Below are 21,916 nucleotides of genomic sequence, written 5' to 3' on the forward strand. Positions count from 1 at the left end.
TTCCACACTTTCTAATACGGAAAAAATTTCCTGAGAAAAATGTTTTTATTGAAGGTTTGGGGATTCAGTTATGTATAATGTGGGGAAGATTAAATAATATGGATGTTCCTCAACCTCAAGGGTTAAGGGATCTAAATACTTTAGCACTTTCCAGAGATACTGTGGAGAAGGTAAATCAGCATGTCGAAAGGTTATTTGAATATAGAAAGGAGTTAGAAAGGATACGGAATGAGGATGATCAAGAGGAAAGTATATATGTACAGAAACGGTACCTTCCGTGTAGTAAACCGATATCGGAGGAAATGCGAATTTGTAAGAAAGATGCGATTAGATGGATTTCAGACATATCGATAACTCCAGTTGAGGTACATTACACATATAGTCAATATACATTGGAAATGCAGAGAAAAGTGATGCAGGTAATGGTAGAGTACCTACAAGATGAATGTATAAAGAGAAAGATTAGTTGTCCCACAGAGTTATTGAATATTTATAAGAGAGCTTTTTCGTTTGACACTTCTTCGACTACTTTAGCGCTCGATTTGGCTCTGTTGCTTAGTAAGCGTTCGGAGTTGCCTACGTCTCAGTTGCCTGTGAGAGAGGTTCCTCTGACATTTGTCCCGAAGGTTGAGGTTGCGGCCGATGCTGCACGAGGAATAGTCACTGTGGATATTCCCGCACATTATGTATCACAGTTTGTTCACGTCCCGTTTTCACGACAGGAAGTGAACACCATTAGACAGTCTATTCCTGATATTAGGAATCCGACAGGGTTCTATAAAGAGATGCAATCCGTTTTGCAATCCTCAGTGTTCACCTTGGGTGACATTGATTTGTTGTTTCCAGTACTCCTGCCCGTACATTTATGGAAACAAGTAAGAACTATTGACGATGTACCCGGGTTGGGAGATACGTGGGCGAATTTAATTAGATTTGATGGTGAAAGACCAGCTGGTGAAAGACCACAGCAGGTGATATTAACCTTGCCTGATAGAATCATTGCTCAATTAAAAAACATAATTCCTGAAAAAAGAATTACATGGGACAAGCTTACGGCCTGTGTCCAAGGAAAGTCTGAGAGTGCTACCGAGTTCTTTAATCGGTTCGAACAGGTATTTACGGATTTCAGTGGACAAGACTTAGGCACAGAGTCTGGGAAAAGGTTATTTGTGGACAAATTTGTACGTGGATTGCTGCCTGACATCCAGTCACAGATCATGTCCTCTGAGAGCGCTTGGCAGGCGAAATCGCAATCAGAAGTACTGCATATGGCTAAGTATTATGAAAATCGTGTCAACAATGAAAAAGATAGGATTGAAAAACGGAAAGGTGATTTAAAAACAAAGGTGCTATTGCAGCAAATTGTTAGAGGCCCTAGAGGGGGTAACTCTCAGGTTAGAGGTCAGTATGGCCCACAAGGGAATGTGCCCTTGGGTCCTGTGAACATTAATCAATGTGCTTATTGTCGACGAGAGGGTCATTGGCGAGCAAAATGCCCTGTCCTTCAACAGAGGTCGAATAATAATATGGGTAGGCGATCTAGAGGTCGCCCGGGCGTAGGGGGCCCTGGTAGAGGTGAGTTCACACAGGACCCTCAACAACCTTTTTCAATGGACAATCACACTCCGATTGTGGATACTAGGAACATATTCGATCATCCTTCCGCTGCATATCTGTCTGAAGAGCTTCCTTTTGACAATATTCTGTTTCGTTAGGATTGCCCGAAGCAGGGTTTGGAACCTATACCTATTACCATCAATCAGAAAGGTCCCTACGTTGAAATGATAGTGGGAAATAGGAAACATCAGTTTTTGATAGACACTGGAGAGCAGAAGTGTTCCATTGATCGTTCACGGGTTCCAAACGTTCCACTGTCAGGGCAAACCAATGTTTCTGTAGGGTTTTCCGGTACTCCAGTTGTTTGTCCGGTCTCTATGCCAGTACCTATTTCTTTGGGTCCTTTTACGGACCAGTGTCCTTTTCTATTGACCTCGGATTGCGGGGAAAACTTGCTGGGATTGAACTTGCTAAAATAATTAAATGCAGTGATTTATTGTTCTTCTGATGGAGTACGCTTGACAATTTCACCGCAGCAATCTTCCACCTTGCAATTTCTGACTAGACCTTTGCCTCCAGAATTCATTGATGTACCAGAGAGCTTATGGGCTGTTGACGACAATGATGTCGGTGTTTTGCAGATTGAGCCTGTTAAGATAATTTTGAAACATGGAATTGAGCTGCCACGCATTCCCCAGTATAAGATTTCGGTTGAGGGCGAGCAAGCTTTGAAATGTATTGTTTCCGATTTTGTGCACCGTGGTGTGATTGAAGAAATCTCGGGAAGTTTGTGTAATAGTCCGATTTTACCAGTGTACAAGAAAGGCGATAATGTAATTCCGTTTCGTTTTATAATTGATTTACGTGCCATTAATAAAGTTGTGGCACCACAGTTTCCAATTGTGCCTGATGTGACAACGGTCTTAACCATGATTCCAGCTACAGCTACTTACTTTAGTGTTGTGGACCTAAAGAATGCGTTCTTTAGTATTCCTATACACAAGGATAGTAGATATTTGTTCGCGTTCACCTTAGGAGGACGCTCGTTTACATTTACTCATGCACCTCAAGGGTACACAGAAAGTCCTAGTATTTATAGTAGGGCTTTGAAAGAGCAACTTGATACCCTTGAATTGCCCTCTACTTGTACTTTGCTTCAGTACGTTGATGATTTGCTTCTGGCTGCAGACTCTGAGAGTGCCTGTAAGGAGGCAACCGTGTTACTACTTATTCATCTAGCCAAGCATGGTCACAAAGCTTTGCTTAAGAAATTTCAATATTGTTGCCAGGAGGTCGCCTATTTAGGCTATCTCCTGTCAAAGGAGGGAAGAAGATTGACATCTGAAAGAATAAAACACATTTCTGGTATGTCTGTCCCAAAGACACAGAAGGAAGTTAGGGCCTTGATAGGTATGGCTTCTTACTGTAGGTTGTGGATCCCAAACTTTTCACTAGTGATAAAACCGATGTTGGCCTTGACGAAGAAGGGCATTTCTTTGCCGTTGCCATGGACTTCGGAACACCAGCAATCGTTTGACTTGCTTAAGACTGCATTAGGCTCTGCACCAGTTTTGGGCACACCAAACTATGAAAAGGCCTTCGTATTGTTTGTGCATGAACGCAATGATGTGCTTTGGCTGTATTAACGCAGGAGCATGGAGGGAAGAATAGGCTGTGCGGTTACTATTCCTCCACCCTTGATCCTGTAGCATGCGCTTTGCCAAGATGTTTGCGCGCCGTCGCTGCTGTGTCTGTAAAGCAGAGTGAGGGAATGGTCCTAGGCCATGATTTGACCCTGATGGTGCCTCACTCTGTAGATGTTCTTTTGAACCAAACTCAAACGCAACACCTCACTTCCACACGGTTGACGAGATACAAATTGATCTTGTTTGCCCCTCACATTCAAATTAAGAGGTGTTGTGTTCTTAATCCGGCTGAACTCCTACCTTTCCCGCAAGATATTATTTGTGGCGATGAAGACTCTCATGATTGTTTCTATACCCCTTTGGATAATCCGCAAGGAGAGCTGTTTTGTGACGGCTCCTGCTTTAAACTTCCGGATGGTCCACCCACAGCCGCTTATGCAATCACTACCTTGAGCACGGTTGTGGAAACCAAGAGAATTCTGCATAATTCTGCGCAGGCCGCAGAGATTATAGCATTAAGCCGAGCTTGTGAACTTTCCGAAGGGCTTGTGGTGAATATATATACTGATAGTCAGTATGCCTTTGGGGTGGTTCACAACTTTGGGAGACTTTTGTCGGAGAGAGGATTTCTAACCTCGCATGGCACCAAGATCCAACATGGTACCCTAATAGTGCAACTTCTCTCAGCACTTGCGCTCCCTACTCAGTTAGCAGTTGTAAAATGTGCAGCACTTCGCAAGATTATAGATAACATTGGAAAAGGGATTGCTTTCGCTGATCAAATAGCCAGACAAACTGCCACTGATCTCCTTACAGAGATATATGTTTCTAGGAAAACTGAAAATGCTAATCTAATGGATGAGGGAGTGGGGTCTGTATGGGATATCCAAGCCGATGCCACAGTAGAAGAAACCAAGAGGTGGGCTGAGGGCTTGGGAAAACTTGATGACGATGGGTGTTGGGTGGACACGGTGGATGGGAAATGGTTACTCCCCAATTCGTATGTGCCAATGATGGTTGTAATGGCACACGGTCCTACGCATGTATGTGCTCAACAGATGACGAAAATGTTAGAAAGAGTGTGGGTAAACGACAACATTTCAAAAATTGCTCAGCACTATGTCCAGAATTGTATGATTTGCCTACAACATAATGTGGGAAAGGGGACAGCAACCCAAGGGGAAGTTTTGGGCCACCCTCTGTCCCATTTGAAGTAATTCACTTTGATTTCATTGAAATGGAGCGATGCAATAATCTAAAATATGTATTGGTAGTCATTTGTGCTTTTAGTAAGTGGGTTGAGGCTTTCCCTGTTAAAGATGCCACAGCTATGACCACTGCGAAAACCATGTTAAAGGAGTATTTTCCCCGGTTCGGTTTGCCGAGAGTTATCTGGTCGGACAATGGTCCACACTTTGTCGCCACTGTAATCCGACAGATATGTACAGCGTTACAAATTGACAAATGGTTCCATTCGGCCAGACATCCTCAGAGCGCCGGACTGGTAGAAAGACACAACGGTATCATCAAGAACAAACTCGCTAAGACGTGTGCCGGCACCAAACTAAATTGGCCGGACGCCTTACCGATCGTGTTACTAGCCATGCGTACAACCCCTCAAACTAAGACTGGGCTCTCTCCATTTGAGGTAGTAATGGGGAGACCTGCCAATATCTGGAATTTGCCAAAATGTCGAAAGTTAAGTGATATTGGGCCTCATTACACGGATGGTGGTAAGGGTTTACCGGTACCGGTAAGGGCACCGGTATCAGTAAACCCTTACCGCCTTACTACGAGGTCCCTTTGCGGGTAAGTACTTTAACGCCTGCTGTTTAGCAGGCATTAAAAACCACCCCGCAAAGGGACCAGGCTGCTAATTACGGTACTGCAATTTGCGGCACCGTAATTAGCGCCTTCCCCATTCCCATAGAGCCCTATGAGGCAAAAATGGGAATGGGGAAGGGCAATGGGGGAAGGGGGAATTACTGCCCCGCCAACCTTGGAATAGGGCAGTAATTCCCCTTTCCACCAAGGCGGTGCCGATATTTTACCGGCATGGACCAAGGTGCTAATAGCAGCTTGGTCCTCAGCCTACCGTGTAATGAGGCCCATTGAAAATGTATTACTTTCAGATTATTGTAGCCAATTAACTAAAAACCTGTATTTGATTTACGATCAGGTACGAGAGGCCTTACCTGTGCGGTACGAAGGCCCGGGCCACGGCATACGACCTGGTAGCTGGGTGCTTGCTAAGTCATTTGAATGCACCTCCTGCCTCGCGCCTCGCTGGCGTGGGCCATTCCAGGTCTTGTTGGTCACCCAAACAGCGGTGCGGGTAGCTGGCCGAAAGAATTGGATCCACGCGTCACACATCAAGAAACTTCCTCACCCTGTGCCACACGTTACAGAAGAAGCAGAACCCCTTGCTGATACTGCAACCAACAATCCCAAAGCAGTAAACAGCACCGAGAGTGTGTCAGAGAATATCTCTAAGCCCGAGAGGCTTGGGGAAGCTTCCATTTTGTTTCCACACTCTCCACCGATTTTGCACCCGGAAAGGGCTGTTTCAAATGCAACCCCTTTGTTTGTCCCAGATACGTTGCTTCCAACGAAAAGTGACGACACATTGCTTCCGGATCAATCAGTACCAGGAAAAATCAGATATCACTTGCGTCCAAGAAAATAGACATACGGCACGTTCGACTGTGCATTCAAGGAAGGAAAAGAATCATCGAGGGCTCACTTTTTCCCAAATTTGAGAAAGGGGATTCTGTTGGCTAGGGTTTTGGAAGGACACAGAAATCGCACGACCGGGGGGTCGCCAGCAACGAACATTGGGGTTTCCGTTTTGAAGACTGCAATGCCTGCTACCGCCGCCGTTCGTATTGGACTTGTAAATAAGGGGGTGACCAACCGGGACAATAGACAAAATGCCTGGGCCCCGAAAACGTACTGCTGTGTTTTTGTAATAATATTTGGTTTTATGATAGACACTGTTGTAGGCCTTTGGTATTTAGAAGAAGCTTATCCTTTAGAGTTTTCGCTACCGACTGTAAATGTACCCACTGTTCATACACCTTTCGTGCCTTCGCATACTTTGTCCCCTAGAGATTCCCAGCACAGACAAAAGTATCATAATAATACTTTTCTACTTATAATGAACGCTACACATGCCATTTTTAACAGATCCAATTGTTGGGTCTGTTCACATTTACCGCAACACGGGGATAAGGGGCTAGGTTGGTATATTCATCCTTTACCATTGACAACTGCTTGCTATGCTTCTCTTAGAGCATTATTCTTGGTTGCCCAGGGATTGGCGAGGAACCTGTTATTTAGGGATCCTGTTACCTGGGATGTTTATAGCGAGTACTAAAGAAGTTTCAAAGGCTCGTCCACGACGGGATGAGAGTGGTGATACCCCGGCACAAGTATTGGGAGATATAGCTAAATCAGTTGTGCCATTTTGGGGGCAGATAGCGAATTCAGAAGATATCAGAAAACTATCGAGAGTATTGGAGAGAACCATCAACCGGAGCCCAGATATAATCTACAATATGACATTAGAGCAGAAAGCAATAAGACTAGTAGCACTCCAAAATCTAATGGTATTAGATGTCATTCTAGCTGAGCGTGGTGGAGTATGCAAATTAGTGGGGTCCGCTTGCTGTGTTTTCTCACCAGATTCCTCCCCAACTATCTTTAAGGCAATACAAAATCTGCACGTCCTTGGTTCCGAAGTGCATGTTCCCGAGGGAATCTGGGATTTAAGCACTTGGTTCCGGGACTTCTTGCGATCTTGGGGTTGGAAGGTACTTTTGGTTTTATTAACTATTTTAGGAGTTCTGTTGTTCCTTTGTTGCTGTATTCAGTGTCTGCCTGGTATGTGTTCGATGCTAGGGGGGTGTTGTGCACAAACGATAAATTCGATAGGACATGAGGTGTATGCCTCAGATAAAACTTCCAAAGAATATGTGTTAAAAGATATATTAGTAAAAGACCTAATGGCAATAGATATTTCAGATAGTGATTCAGGGTACATGGATACTGATGTAAGGAGTTATTCGTAAGGAGACCCAAAATAGTTTTTAGCACTTGGCATAGGACAAAAGGAGGGTTTGTCGGAATAAAAAGTATATCGTGCCTCCTATTGTAATAAATATATTAATATTGGCCTACGCCAAGTTGCTCAAAAGTCATTTGCGAGATCTGTGTTGCAAGGTCCTGACCTTTAATCTATGTAGGCCGCCATTTTAGGTTAAACCGCCATTTTAGGATTTATGTGGAAAAGTCACCCTGTGAGCTAAAATGGTGGACGATGTCATTGCAAAATACAACATTGCCGTCTTGACCTCTGAACATCGCTAATGTGCAATCTACACGCAGGCTACTTCTTGAGGTCATGAACTGAGACCTCGTCCTACGTTGACCTATGTGTAAAAGGATTACTCGTGCAAGTAATCCAATCCACGAGTATGTATTATGATAATGTATTTACACATTGGACAAAGAACATCTGTTTTACTATATTGTATAAATGTTTAAGAAGGCCTGCAGTACGAAACTTGGAATACACAGTTAATGCATACGCTTATTGTTACATGTAATAAAGAACGAACGAGTTAGATGCGGTTATTTGAGACTCGGCAACGAACCCTAGAATTGGTAACATATAAAGTAGGATATTAACCCGAAGAGGGGTTGGCCATAGCGTTCACAAAATGTATAAAAAGCGAATGCATTCTAATGTACAGTCTCTCACTGAACACACTGAACCACGCTGGTGTTCGTTGTGTTGTACTGAGGGCCGATAGCTATCTGACTTTGCACTATTTCAATGCCTAAGAATGACTCTGTATTTCCCTGTTCCCGTCTATAAATAAACAATTACAATTACACACATCTATAGAACCACTTCTCCCCACCACGACTTTGTCAATAACTAGCCAACAAAAGGCATCCTCAGTAGGGTTCATCTGATGAAAACATGCCACCATTGGAGCCGTGGCCACTCTGTTCCTGATGCATGATTTATGTTCCAGTGCCGGGCTATTATGCAAGTCTATGCAAAAAGGACGAGCATACTTAAGGGGATAATGTGCAGATGAACTGGCCACATCGTTTTTCCAACATATATCACATGGGCAGTTTTACAATTTGTAAAATGTTTTAATATCTATGGTCTTGCTTTAGCCTCAATTAAAGTGGTGTGTGCAGTACACTCCCACGCCAAACAGTCACCACACTTGAAATGGCCCTTAGTAGGGGGCAGTCCTAGCAACCTGTGAGTGTCAGTATTATCCTTAGGTTTACTTCTAGCTGCATGACAGGGGATTGGCCCAGTTTCACTCCTTTCTTTAAAGCAAATAATGGACCCCTCTGTAGATTCATATATTATTTATAGGGTGCACCATAGCTTTCTGTATGGTTGTATTATTTATAGGGTGCAGCATGCCCTACCGTAGGGTTTCTGAATGCATAGGGGCACCATACCGTTCTGTGGCATTTCTGGGTGTATAGAATGCAGCACATTCTTCTGTCAGGGTTTCAAATCATGTAGGGTGCATCATACCCTTCTGTGGGGTTTCAGGCTATATAGAGTGCAGCATACTGCTCCTGAGGTTTTCAGGTTGTGTAGGGTGCAGCATACCCTCCTCTGGGTTTTCAGGTTGTGGAGGGCGCACTATACTCTTCTGTGACGTGTGGTTGCAGTCCCCCTTAGGTGCAGCATACCCTTCTGTTAGGTTTCCAGGTTGTGTATGGTGCAGCATACCCTTCTGTTAGGTTTTCAGGTTGTGTATGGTGCAGCATACCCTTCTGTTAGGTTTTCAGGTTGTGTAGGGTGCAGCACACCCTTCTGTTAGGTTTTCCGGTCGTGTAGGGTGCAGCATACCCTCCTCTGGGTTTTCAGGTTGTGTAGGGTGCAGCATACCCTTCTTTTAGGTTGTCAGGTTGTGTAAGGTGCAGCATACCCTTCTGTTAGGTTGTCAGGTTGTGTAGGGTGCAGCATACCCTTCTGTTAGGTTGTCAGGTCGTGTAAGGTGCAGCATACCCTTCCGTGGGTCTTCAGGTCGTGCAGGGTACAGCACTCCCTTCTATGGGGTTACAGGTTGTGTAGGGTGCAGCACACTCTTCTCTGGGGCTTCTGGTTGTGCAGGTTGCAACATACCCTTCTGCGGGATTTCAGGTTGTGTAGGGGTGGGCATACTCGTCTGCGGGGCTACAAGTCATGTAGGGTGCAGCATACTCTTCTGTGGGGTTTCAGGATATATCGGGTGCACCATACTTTTCAGTCGGGCGTTAGGTCGTGTAGGGTGAAGCATACGTTTCCGTGGGGTTTCAGGTCGTGTAGGCTACAGCATACTCTTCTGTGGGGCTTCAGGTTGTGAATGTCACAGCATACCCTTCTGTGGGATTTTAGATTGTGCAGTGTGTAGCATATTCTCCTGTGGGGTTTCAGGATATATATTGGGTGTATCATAGTCTGCAGTGGGGTGTTAGGTTGTGTAGGGTTCAGCATACTCTTCTGTGGGATTTCAGGTCGTGCAGGGTGCATCATACCCTTCTGTGGGATTTCAGGTTGTGTAGGGTGCAGCATACTCTTCTGTGGGATTTCAGGTCGTGCAGGGTGCATCATACCCTTCTGTGGGATTTCAGGTTGTGTAGTGTGCAGGATGCTCTTCAGTGGGGTTATAGGTCGTGTAGGGTGAAGCACACGTTTCTGTGGGGTTTCAGGTCGTGTAGGGTGCAGCATACTCTTCTGTGAGGTTTCAAGTCCTATAGAGAGCAGCATACACTGCATGAGGTTTTCAGGTCGTGTAGGGTGCAGCATACCCTCCTCTGGGTTTTCAGGCCCTGTAGGATGCAGCATACTCTCCTGTGGTTTTTCAAGTGTGGATGGTGCACTATGCTCTTCTGTGAGGTGCGGTTGCAGGCCCTTTTAGGTGCAGCCTACCGTTCTGTTAGGTTTTCAGGTCGTGCAGGGTGCAGCATACTCTTCTGTAGGGCTTCAGATCGTGCAGGTTTCAGCATACCGTTCGTGGAATTTCAGGTCATGTAGGGTGCAGCATACTCTTCGGTGGGGTATTAGGTCATGTAGGGTGAAGCACACGTTTCTGCGGGGTTTCAGGTTCTGTAGGGTGCAGCATTTTCTTCTGTAGGTTTGTCAGGTTGTGCAAGGTGCAGCATACTCTTCTGTGAGGTTTCAAGTCGTGTAGGGTGCAGCATACTCTCCTGTGGGGTTTCAAGAATATCGGGTGTAGCATACTCTTCAGTGAGGTTTCAAGTTGTGTAGGGTGCAGTATACTCTTGTGTGAGGCTTCAGGTCACACAGGGTACCGCATACTCTTCTGTGGGATTTAAGGTTGTGTAGGGTGCAGCATACTCTTCTGTGGGGCTTCCGGTTGTGTATAGGGCAGCACACTCTTCTGTGGGGCTTCAGGTCATGCAGGGTGCAGCATTCTCTTCTGAGGGGTTTCAGGTCATGCAGGGTGCCACATACCCTTCTGTAGGATTTCAGGTCGTGTAGGGTGCAGTATACTCTTCTGTGGGGCTACAGGTCATGTAGGGTGCAGCATACTCTTCTGTTGGGCTTCAGGTCGTGCATGGTGCCGCATACCATTTTGCGAGGTTTCAGGTCGTGAAGGGTGCAGTATACTCTTCTGCGGGTCTTGAGGTCATGCAGGGTACTGCATACCCTTTTGTCATGTCGTGTAGGGTCAGCATGCGTTTCTGTGGGATTTCAGGTCTTGTGGGCGCAGCATATTCTTCTAAGAGGTTTTGGGTCGTGCATAGTGCTGCATACCCTTTAGTGGGGCTTCCAGCTGTGTAGGGTGCAGCATACCATTCTGTGAGGTTTCAGGGTGTGCAGGGTGCTGCATACCCTTTTGTGGGACTTCTGGCCATGTAGGGTGCAGCATACCCATTTGTGGGGATTCCGGCCGTGTAGGGTGCAGCATACCCATTTGTGGGGCTTCTGGCCGTGTAGGGTGCAGCATACCCATTTGTGCGGCTTCTGGCCGTGTAGGGTGCATACCCATTTGTGGGGCTTCTGGCCGTGTAGGGTGCAGCATACCCATTTGTGTGGCTTCCAGCCGTGTAGGGTGCAGCATACCATTCTGTGAGGTTTCAGGGTGTGCAGGGTGCAGCATACCCTTTTGTGGGGCTTCTGGCCGTGTAGGGTGCAGCATACCCATTTGTGCGGCTTCCAGCCGTGTATGGTGCAGCATACCCATTTGTGCAGCTTCCAGCCATGTAGGGTGCAGCATACCCTTTTGTGGGGCTTCTGGCCGTGTAGGGTGCAGCATACCCATCTGTGCGGCTTCCAGCCGTGTAGGGTGCAGCATACCCTTTCGTGGGGCTTCTGGCCATGTAGGGTGCAGCATACCCATTTGTGCGGCTTCTGGCCGTGTAGGGTGCAGCATACCCATTTGTGGGGATTCCGGCCATGTAGGGTGCAGCATACCCATTTGTGGGGATTCCGGCCGTGTAGGGTGCAGCATACCCATTTGTGGGACTTCTGGCCGTGTAGGGTGCAGCATACCCATTTGTGGGGATTCCGGCCATGTAGGGTGCAGCATACCCATTTGTGCGGCTTCCAGCCGTGTAGGGTGCAGCATACCCTTTTGTGGGGCTTCTGGCCGTGTAGGGTGCAGCATACCCGTTTGTGCGGCTTCTGGCCATGTAGGGTGCAGCATACCCGTGTGTGGGGCTTCTGGCCGTGTAGGGTGCAGCATACCCATTTGTGGGGCTTCTGGCCGTGTAGGGTGCAGCATACCCATTTGTGCGGCTTCTGGCCGTGTAGGGTGCATACCCATTTGTGGGGCTTCTGGCCGTGTAGGGTGCAGCATACCCATTTGTGTGGCTTCCAGCCGTGTAGGGTGCAGCATACCATTCTGTGAGGTTTCAGGGTGTGCAGGGTGCAGCATACCCTTTTGTGGGGCTTCTGGCCGTGTAGGGTGCAGCATACCCATTTGTGCGGCTTCCAGCCGTGTATGGTGCAGCATACCCATTTGTGCAGCTTCCAGCCATGTAGGGTGCAGCATACCCTTTTGTGGGGCTTCTGGCCGTGTAGGGTGCAGCATACCCATCTGTGCGGCTTCCAGCCGTGTAGGGTGCAGCATACCCTTTCGTGGGGCTTCTGGCCATGTAGGGTGCAGCATACCCATTTGTGCGGCTTCTGGCCGTGTAGGGTGCAGCATACCCATTTGTGGGGATTCCGGCCATGTAGGGTGCAGCATACCCATTTGTGGGGATTCCGGCCGTGTAGGGTGCAGCATACCCATTTGTGGGGATTCCGGCCGTGTAGGGTGCAGCATACCCATTTGTGCGGCTTCCAGCCGTGTAGGGTGCAGCATACCCTTTTGTGGGGCTTCTGGCCGTGTAGGGTGCAGCATACCCGTTTGTGCGGCTTCTGGCCATGTAGGGTGCAGCATACCCATTTGTGGGGCTTCTGGCCGTGTAGGGTGCAGCATACCCATTTGTGGGGATTCCGGCCGTTTAGGGTGCGGCATAGTCTGTTGCAGGATTTCAGCATGAGGAACGGCAGGTTATCTTGTTGAATGTGTGGAAGGCTTTTGAGAAGACATTTCTATTTCCCTTTCCAGCACAACCACCCCATCCTGCCCCTGCTCCTCGTACCCGCCTGCCCTTATGTGCAGAAGATAGAAGGGGCAGTGCAAGTACTTTCTGAACTGATGGTGAATAGATGCTCTTGTGAAACTTTTTCCTAAAGTGTGAACAAAACCTTAGGGCAGTTTAGGACTCCCACCCCCTCCTGCTCCACTCGAAGGACTGCCAAAGGCCCACATCCCATGTGCAGCTTTTATAGATTATTGATTCCCATGGGCCAGGGAGGGGCTCATGATTTTCTCTGGGATGCCTTTCTCTGCTGCCTCTGCCAATAGCTGTGGGTCCCTGGCCTCACCCCGCCCCCATCTCTTTGCTCAAGGTCTAATCAAGCAGGTGGAGACCCACATTCTCAGGGGTGGAATCACGGGGCAGTGGATGGGGATGGGTCGCCATGAATCGTGGACGTTTTAGCTTTTGTCCACCCCCCTTCCAGCCCAGCGTGACCAGGCAGGGACAGTAGAGCACAGAAGCAATGGGCGCATGCTATGGTGCATACCTCATTCCTGTAACTGAACTCTTTATGCGCACATTTACCCACGAGTCTGGAGCGCTATACAAATAAAATAAACAAACAAACAAACATGCAGCGCCACTGGGAGGCAACCGAGCCGCGCATTGCCGGTCTGGAAAAAATGCCAGGAAAATTGCCGGTCGTTCCAGAAACCGGCAAAGTACAAGTGTGCTGGTGGGGGCATTGAACTACCGGCATCCCTGACCTGCCAGCAGTTCAAGCCACTACTGGCAGAAAATGCCAGAATCTTACCAGTGCCAGTGATTCCGGCAATCCCATCTCATGGAGTCCTATAAACTTACCATAACTTTGGCGCCCGTAATATCCCAGTAATATTAGGATATTGGGTGGCAGAGATGGTAACGCGGGTTTGCCGGTTACCCACTGGAATTAGCCGCGGGTCACCGGCAAACCCATAATGAGGCCCACATTGTTGAGCTGAACAACCAATATTTTTTCACCTCTTCCAAGCCAGAAATGAATTGTGGTTGTTTTTTAATGACTCACCCTCCATTAACACTTTATAAAGTAAGAGCACTTTTTAAATGTATGTTCACGCTACTTTTTTTAGAAAATCATCTTTATTTAAAGCATACACGCCAGAAAAGAATATATGAGCAGAGTATTTATGAAAGAACTACGCATACATTACGCCTCATCATGAGTTTGGCGGTAATCTGGCTGTAAATCTGCAGAATGACTGCCAAATGTAGTTACAGGGACTGTCACCTGGTTCCGGAGCATTACCACAGCATTACGAGTGGTGGCAAGGTGTTCCACAGGACTCTATGGGGATTTTCAGTGGATTTACCACGAACAGTTTTGCTGTAAAGGTAAAATGGAGGTAAAATGGAGGATTAACCTCCAGCAAAATGATGCAGGTACATCATCCACTTTACATCCAAGCATGTACTCCAGTGATATGGTAATGTAGAGATTAAGTGAATGTAACGGAATTACGCCCACTTCACCGCCGTCTTTACATCACCCCTGCGCTTGTAAACAGGCCCATTTGTATTTGAATTTGTATTTTATTTATTTGTAGAGTGCATCAAACCCAGGGGCAACTGAGCGCTAATCTTACAATTTTATACAGTTTCCACATGACAAGGTATAGGCATTTACACAAGACTATGTACAGAGTCATTGAACAAATGCATAAAGCGTGAGTCTGTACAAACAGAGGATTAGAGATATACAGGGGTGCAATCATTTATAAAGTAAAAGGCTATAATGAAGCGGAGCATATGTTAATGTAAGGCAAGGTTGTGGTCCTGGTCTCGAAGCCAGGCTTTAACTTTGTGTTGCGGAAGACTGAGAAGGAAGGCTCTGCTCTTATGGTAGTTGGGAGTGAGTTCCATTTTTTGCTGCTTTTTTTTGCTGCATTGTATATTAACTTACAATACTCCAAGTGTTCTTCCGAACACAGTCCAAATATCAGAACTCTTTAGAACATGGCGCCTCCTCCCTTTTGCAGAACCATGGTCCACCTAACAGGCGATGGCAAAGCATTCTTCACCCGCTCCATCCCCGCTGTGTTCGTAGCATCTACTTCCCACTTCCCATCCTCTTATCTTCCCCACCCTCATTTTCTTTTTTCCAGCAGACTAAGGTCTGGATACCCCTGGTGGAGGCACAGAACATTACACTACTGACAAGCCTAGGCGCTTCGATACTACTATCGTGGTGATTTGGCACAGTATAAAAACATTTGAACTTAACATATCCGCAGCCAGAGCTACTCAAAGTGGCAAAGCCTCAGGTGGTGGTGTACGCCATTAGCCTCTTTGCAAGCTCTAGTAAGCCGCTCAGTGACCATGGTGGGATACGGGCACTAGCCCTTTAGCTGCCTCACAAGAAAATGTATCAATGACATTTTGTACAGCTCATCCAGTCGGAAAGCATTGATTGGTTAATATCTGCCCATGGCAAGCAGTAGCCATTCACCAGGAGGAAGAGGTCTATGGTGTGCCAATGTGCACCTGGCCACGTCCGGCATCAACCGTGCTGGGAGTGCGTCATCTGAGGCGACTACCTATGCTTTTTTATGTACTATGTTCCCCATTAAATGCAGCAAAGGTCACAGAGCAAGCTCAATCGCGCATGCAATTCTGCTGTGCAAATAAGGCGCACAAGCGAGAACCATGTGGTGTGCCTCACTGAGCATGCATGCGGTAACCGTACTTGCACTTAGCGGAATTTACAAATGAAATACCGCCAAACTCAAAATGAGGCCCTATGTATTTATTCATTGAGTCTCCATGTTTGGGCTGCAGGCCCTAAATCCACCAATCAAATGATTCACTGCTTGATCGGCATCCATTTCCTCTGTGGTTTCAGCTGAGTGGAGAGACCTGGCACAATTCCTACAAGCCTCATGATATGTGCATGGTTTTACAGGGGTTGGAAGAGAAAGTGCACAGGGCTCTCTATATAAGTCTTCCTATTCCCCAGCCGCCTCCTTTGGGGAGTGAAAGTCTGGTGTGAGACCTACACCTGCTATCCTTATTTCTTGGTCCCATTTAGAGATCCATTCTTATTGGTTGATTTCCATGGGAAATTGGGCTCTGTTCCTCTCAATTGGCCCAATTAAGCCCATTTCAACTTCCTGATGCTAGGAGGCGTGGGAAAAGCCATTTTATCAAAAGGAATGCGTTGGTTTAGCTCCCTATTGAAACTTGTAGATGCTACTGTTTCTTTTGGGCTTACAGCTATGTCCTAACCGTCGCTTGCTCCCGAACCTTCCCTTCCACCTTAAATACCCCTGGAAGGCGCTCTACGCACAGACCAGCTCGCTGGCCTGTGGAGCAGCCAAAAACGCCCCAGGGGAAACGCTTGCAGGTTCCTCCCGGATCCTCTCTTTTAATATTTATGTTACAGGCTCAGATTCAGAGCTCTGTGAATAGGTCGAAGAAGGCCACACACAAAAAACACTGTTTTTTTCTGGCCAATTTGGTGCAGCCTTAAATATTCAAAGTATATCACTCCTCCCGCCGCCCCTCGGCGCCCGCCACTTGAAATCAGGGGATTTCATCCCCCCTAGATCCCCTTCAAAGCTGCGCCATCACCCACCATAATCCTAGCTACCAAACTCCCCTCACATACAAATACACAGAAACACACACGCCGACACATAGCTTCTCCCCAGCCCCATCCCCACTACCCCACAACATACACACAGGAATGCAAACAAACACCTGACAGCCGACTTCCGCCTTCCCCTGCCCGTCCCGACTCACCTGTCAGCCCCTGCGCGCACTCGTATGCGGTTGGGGCGTGACAGTTAAGATTTAGAGCAACCTTTCTGAGTGGTCTTTCTAAATCACTCTTTTTCATTTTCGCTAAAATGAAAAATACATTTTCACTCCATGCACGAAAAATAAGTGCATTGGGAAAGCTCTGTGGGGTTCACAGTTTGGGGTACCTGTATGCGATGTAAGTGAGAGTCAATGAGTCTTGTGAAAGACCTGTGGGTGTCTCCAAACTGGGGTCCGGGTGAATACTGCAGGTCGGGTGAGAGGTGCAGTGGCGTGAGCTCTATAGATGTCTCACCTCTGCTATAGGGATCTGTTTACTGTGGCATTCTTTTCACAGTTACCTCTGTGTCCTCTATTCCATCTACTGACTGTCCCCTTATCCTGTGGTAGGGTAAGCAGCAGAAGGAACCCGCACCTATGATATGATATGATAGGTTATTTATAACGCGCTTAATACCCAGAGGTTTCTAAGCACGGACCCGGGGATCGAACCTGTGGTGCTCCGTGTCGTCTTGCTTCCAAGGCGAGCACGTTGCCCCTGAGCTATCCTCTCGAGCGGATACTACATCCTACCGTGTTAATCAAATCAGTGCAGAGGTGCAATGTGAGAGCTCTGTGATTGTCCTGCAGAGGATCGGTAGTGCCCAGTGCATTGGGTGTGCATTGCAAGAGTTCTCTGAAAGTCTCTGAATTTGGATACCAGAGCAGACTGCAAGTAAGGTCAAATGTGCATTGTGAGAGCATAGATAATGCTTCAGTACTCGCATGATCCAAAGCAGTTTAGTGGTGCATTGCGAGAGCTCTGTGGGTGTCTCAGTAGATGTATCAGTGGTGCATTAGTTGTGCATCACAGGAGCTCTCTGGAAGAATCAGAATTTGTGTACTAGAGTAGACTGAAACTAAGGGCAAATGTGCATTGTGAGAGCTTGGATAATACTTCAGTGCTCGCATGATCCAGAGCAGTTCAGTGGTGCATTGCGAGAGCTCTGTGGGTGTCTCAGTAGATGTATCAGTGGTGCATTAGTTGTGCATCACAGGAGCTCTCTGGAAGAATCAGAATTTGTGTACTAGGGTAGACTGCAACTAAGGGCAAATGTGCATTGTGAGAGCTTAGATACTACTTCAGTGCTCGCATGATCCAGAGCAGTTCAGTGGTGCATTGGAGAGCTCTGTGGGTGGCTCAGTAGATGTATCAGTGGTGCATACGTTGAACATCACAGGAGCTCTTGGGAAGTCTCAGAATTTGGATATCAGAGCAGATTGCAAGTAAGGACAGATGTGCATTGTGAGAGCTTAGCTAATGCTTTAGTACGACGTGCATGATGCGTGGCAGATTAGTGGTGCATTGTGAGAGCTTAGCTAATGCTTCAGTACGACGTACATGATGCGTGGCAGATTAGTGGTGCATTGTGAGAGCTTAGCTAATGCTTCAGTACGACGTGTATGATGCGTGGCAGATTAGTGGTGCATTGTGAGAGCTTAGCTAATGCTTCAGTACGACGTGCATGATGTGTGGCGGATTAGTGGTGCATTGTGAGAGTGCTGTGGGTGTCTCAGGAGAAGATCATGGCTTCATTCATCCCAATCTGTCTATCAGGTTTTTGGATTTCCTCCCCCTTGTAAACCTACTGTTGCCAACCCGTCACCCTCACGGTGTGTTTGCCTCCACACCCCAGGATCCTGCAATGCTGACTATTCTGGTTGTGGCTGATGGAAGCTGTAAGCCAAACTATCTGTAGGTGACAGGTTGACTACCCCATGCAAGGCAATTAGTTAAAGAAAACTGCTTTTTAAATGTGCTATAAAGAAATGTAGAGGTCTGTAGACTTCTCAAGGCTTCAAATGGATTAAGTGTCCAGGGCAGGAGGCGCTGTTTTGCCTGAGTCAGTGGTACACACTTGACTGGCTGCATTACAATATTTCCAAGCTTGCCTCCCTGGGAAGCCGCGCTAATTGCATGAGGTTCTAGTGAAGAAGTGCACTCTTCTGGGGACTCCCTTCAGCAATTAGTGTCTAGATTAATCCTCAGTAGCTTGGCTGCACCAGTATAGCTTTCCTGCCTGGTATGTTTCCTGAGGCCTTTATCTCTTTCTGCACCCGTATGAGGGCGTGGGGGAGTTCTCTGACACCCTGAGCAGTAAAGGATAAAGTAGGCCTCTGGACTCTCGTAGACACACAGTGGGGGTTTGTGGTCTGCTGTTGCTGCCTGTCTGACATCCTCTATAAGCGGGAAGCATCTCTAGATAGTTCACTGAATCATAGAGTTCATTGCAGGGTCCTTTTGGCAGGTGCTTCCAATTCTTCCAACCCTCTCACTTATCTCTAATGGAGCTGGCGGTTGCAGCAAATACCGGTGCAGAGACTCCCTGCAACACTTCCTGGGATAAGGACTCGATTAAAATCATTGTCATGCCCCGCATTCCTGCTTACAGACATCCGGGGGCATCTATTTCCAGGTGGAAGCTGCCCTGGCGACAGCTTTCAGTTCGCAGAATACGCCGCACTACATTATCCAGCATTCCTTCTTCCCGCGGTCACCTGAAGCGCACGCAACGTGCCTTGCGTCCTGGAAATGATACCAGTATTTAGTACGGCGTATCCCTGCAACGGGTGCTCCTAAACTAAGTAATTAGTTCGAGTGCCCGATTTATTGACTTCCTGATTCCTGTGTTTCCTGGACCCGGCTTATGCTTTAAGGATTACTCTTGAACGTTTTGTCCCTACGATTTCTGGCGCCATTTCCCTCGGCTGTTTTCCCTTGGTAAACGAGCTCACAGCTTTTCTTAACGGACTGTTTCCCTCTTGCCCTTGATTGTTGTGACGCCTTGGAATCTGTTAAACTCAAGTTCAACGCAATACAGAACACTAGGAAAATCTGAACGAAACCTCTTTTCAAGTTTCTTTTCTCTCTTCTGGCTGCTAACTCCACCGGCTTTCTGAACTCTTCAACCTCACGTGTGTCACAAGCCCACAAAACACTCTTTTTCTGGATCTACCATCAACGCTGCGCTCATCACCAGAAACATTGCTCTACACATCGAAGTGACTGATTGGACGCTCTCCTGATTTGGTGGTCACTACTTGGATTGGATATTTTCACTTTGGGGACGCTTTGTTGAATTCCTTGGGGATTATATTTGGACTATCTAGTTGCGCCCTTGTGCCGTTCGGGTTAGGTGGATTATTGCACAGACTTTCTTTCAACTGAGACTTTCTTCCTTCTTCACCTTGTCACCACTTTGCTGAACTCACATAGGTTTACGGGACTTCCTCTTGACTAAGCAGGTAAGAGAGGGTAATTGCGGGCGGGTGATTGCTGCACTTTGGTAACTCTGGCTGCTATCTTGAACCATCGTTTTGCTTTGTTCCCTTAGCTCTGTTGTCTCTGCACCTGCCTTTTCACTCAAGCCCCTGGCCTGTTAGTTATAGTTTATTTCTACAGGCTGCGCTCTTCGGGGGAAAGTCTTGTTAACATCGCGTTCAAGATATCCCAGAGCAGAGGGGCTCCCAAGGTGGATGCTGATTCTGTATCCTTTATAAGTCTGTATCCTTTTGCAAGTTGTGTTAAAGTGTGACAATCATGGTCTTGAACTAGTGCCTTTTACAAGCCAGAGAAGCACCTTGGCATAAGAGCTGAGCCAACTCCACGGACTTCTTTGAATCCCTTTATTAAGTCAGCAAAACCCTGTGGTATAAGAACTAGGTGATTCTGGGGACTTCTTCTAATCCCACTTCCTAGCCAGAGAAGCCTAGGCATAGGAAACTGGGGTGACTCCAGGGACTTCTTTTGATCCCACTACCTAGCCAGAGAAGCACCTTGGCATAAGAACTGGGTGACTCTGGAGACTTCTCTTGATCACACTACCTAGCCAGAGAAGCACCTTTGAATAAGAACTGGGTGACTCCGGAGACTTCTTTTAATCCCACTACCTAGCCAGAGAAGCACCTTGGCATAAGAACTGGGTGACTCTGGAGTCTTCCCTTGATCGCACTACCTAGCCAGAGAAGCACCTTGGTATAACAACTGGGGGACTCTGGAGACTTCTTCTGATCCCTTTAGCAAGACAGAGAGCCCCCTGTTATTGGAACTGGCCTGACACCAGGGACTTGTTTTAATCCCTTTACCAGGCCAGCGAAGCACCTTGGCTTGCCCCTCTTTCTGTCCACCAGGATTCTGTGCTGCAGCCTTGGATGGTAATCGGTGCTCCTTTTCAATCTAATGGTTCAGTTCATTGTCTTAACTCCCGGTGGGACCTTTGCATCTCCAATAACTCAAAAAGAGGTCCCCTCCCGGAATCCTCCATTCCTGCTGAACATAAATTAACATTGAGTGAATCCAATAGCACCATTCTTTGAGCAGTCATGAGGCGATACCTGTTTCGAAGCGTGTTGGCCTATCCAGGATTCTCATGAGGTCTGAATAAATGCTTCATTTCTGGCAATGTCCTGCAAAAAATTCCCACTTGAGCATCATCTTGCTTCTGGGAAAGCAGAGATCCAGTCCTCCTTACTCCAATCGGGGTCAGAACCTCTGTAATTAGGTTACTTTGAAACTCTCTTCCACAAGAAAAGTGAATTATGGTGGGTCATCCGAAGTCTACACATTTTCTCACATAATTTTAGAAAAGTATTGTCTTCTCGGCCATGCAAGGGTACCCATGGACATATTGGGTCAATGATTGAAAACTGCAACAATGCAACTGCGTTGTTGTCATGGGCTAATGGCAATAACTTACTTAGGCAATATAACAAGAGGAGGGGGGGCATTACCCAAGCGGTAATGCCCCCTCTTCAAGGGTTATATTGCTATTAGTGCCCCGGCACGTTGTGCCGGGAACTAATAGCAATTTTTCTTGGGTAGAGAAATAGCACTGCAAACGTTTCTCAAAATAAAGCAAAAAGAAATGGCCACCAGGGATTGGGGAGAAGGCACTACATCTAGTCCCTTCTCCCTTTCCATGGCAGCCATTAAATCGAATGTAAAGAAAAAGTAAACAAACAAAATGGCCACCATGGAAGGGGCAAAGGGACTACACGTAGTCTCTTCTCCCTTTCCATGGAGGCCATTCGCAGAAAGTTCTCCAGACGTGGCAGTGACTCGAAACCTTGTCGGGCAGGTGATACCCTGGTGAGGGCCAATGAACTTGCTTTTTACAAGATCATTGAACCTCGCCGGGTACTAATGCACAATAGGGGGGTATCGATTTCAGATATATCTTTTACTTTTTTGTATACAGTATATGGCAAAGAAACTATTGTCCAACCATGTCATATAAATGGTCGAAGCCCAGGTATCCTCAATCCTCACATAGACA

General features: G+C 47.0%; 2 protein-coding genes across 2 annotated transcripts; both read right to left on the reverse strand.

Annotated features, from left to right (window-relative positions):
* Positions 1 to 11,330: 11,330 nt before the first annotated feature.
* On the reverse strand, positions 11,331 to 11,885 carry LOC138492823 (cuticle protein 16.5-like). The gene has a single exon (XM_069620172.1). The coding sequence runs from the start codon at positions 11,883 to 11,885 to the stop codon at positions 11,331 to 11,333; it is 555 nt and encodes a 184-aa protein (XP_069476273.1).
* Positions 11,886 to 12,107: 222 nt separating this feature from the next.
* On the reverse strand, positions 12,108 to 12,623 carry LOC138492824 (cuticle protein 16.5-like). Its single transcript, XM_069620173.1, has one exon. It carries the CDS (start codon positions 12,621 to 12,623, stop codon positions 12,108 to 12,110), a length of 516 nt encoding a protein of 171 aa, XP_069476274.1.
* Between the last annotated feature and the right edge of the window lie 9,293 nt (positions 12,624 to 21,916).

Source organism: Ambystoma mexicanum, chromosome 10 (assembly GCF_040938575.1).
Source record: "Ambystoma mexicanum isolate Mex_15411 chromosome 10, UKY_AmexF1_1, whole genome shotgun sequence".
Lineage (NCBI taxonomy): Eukaryota > Metazoa > Chordata > Amphibia > Caudata > Ambystomatidae > Ambystoma > Ambystoma mexicanum.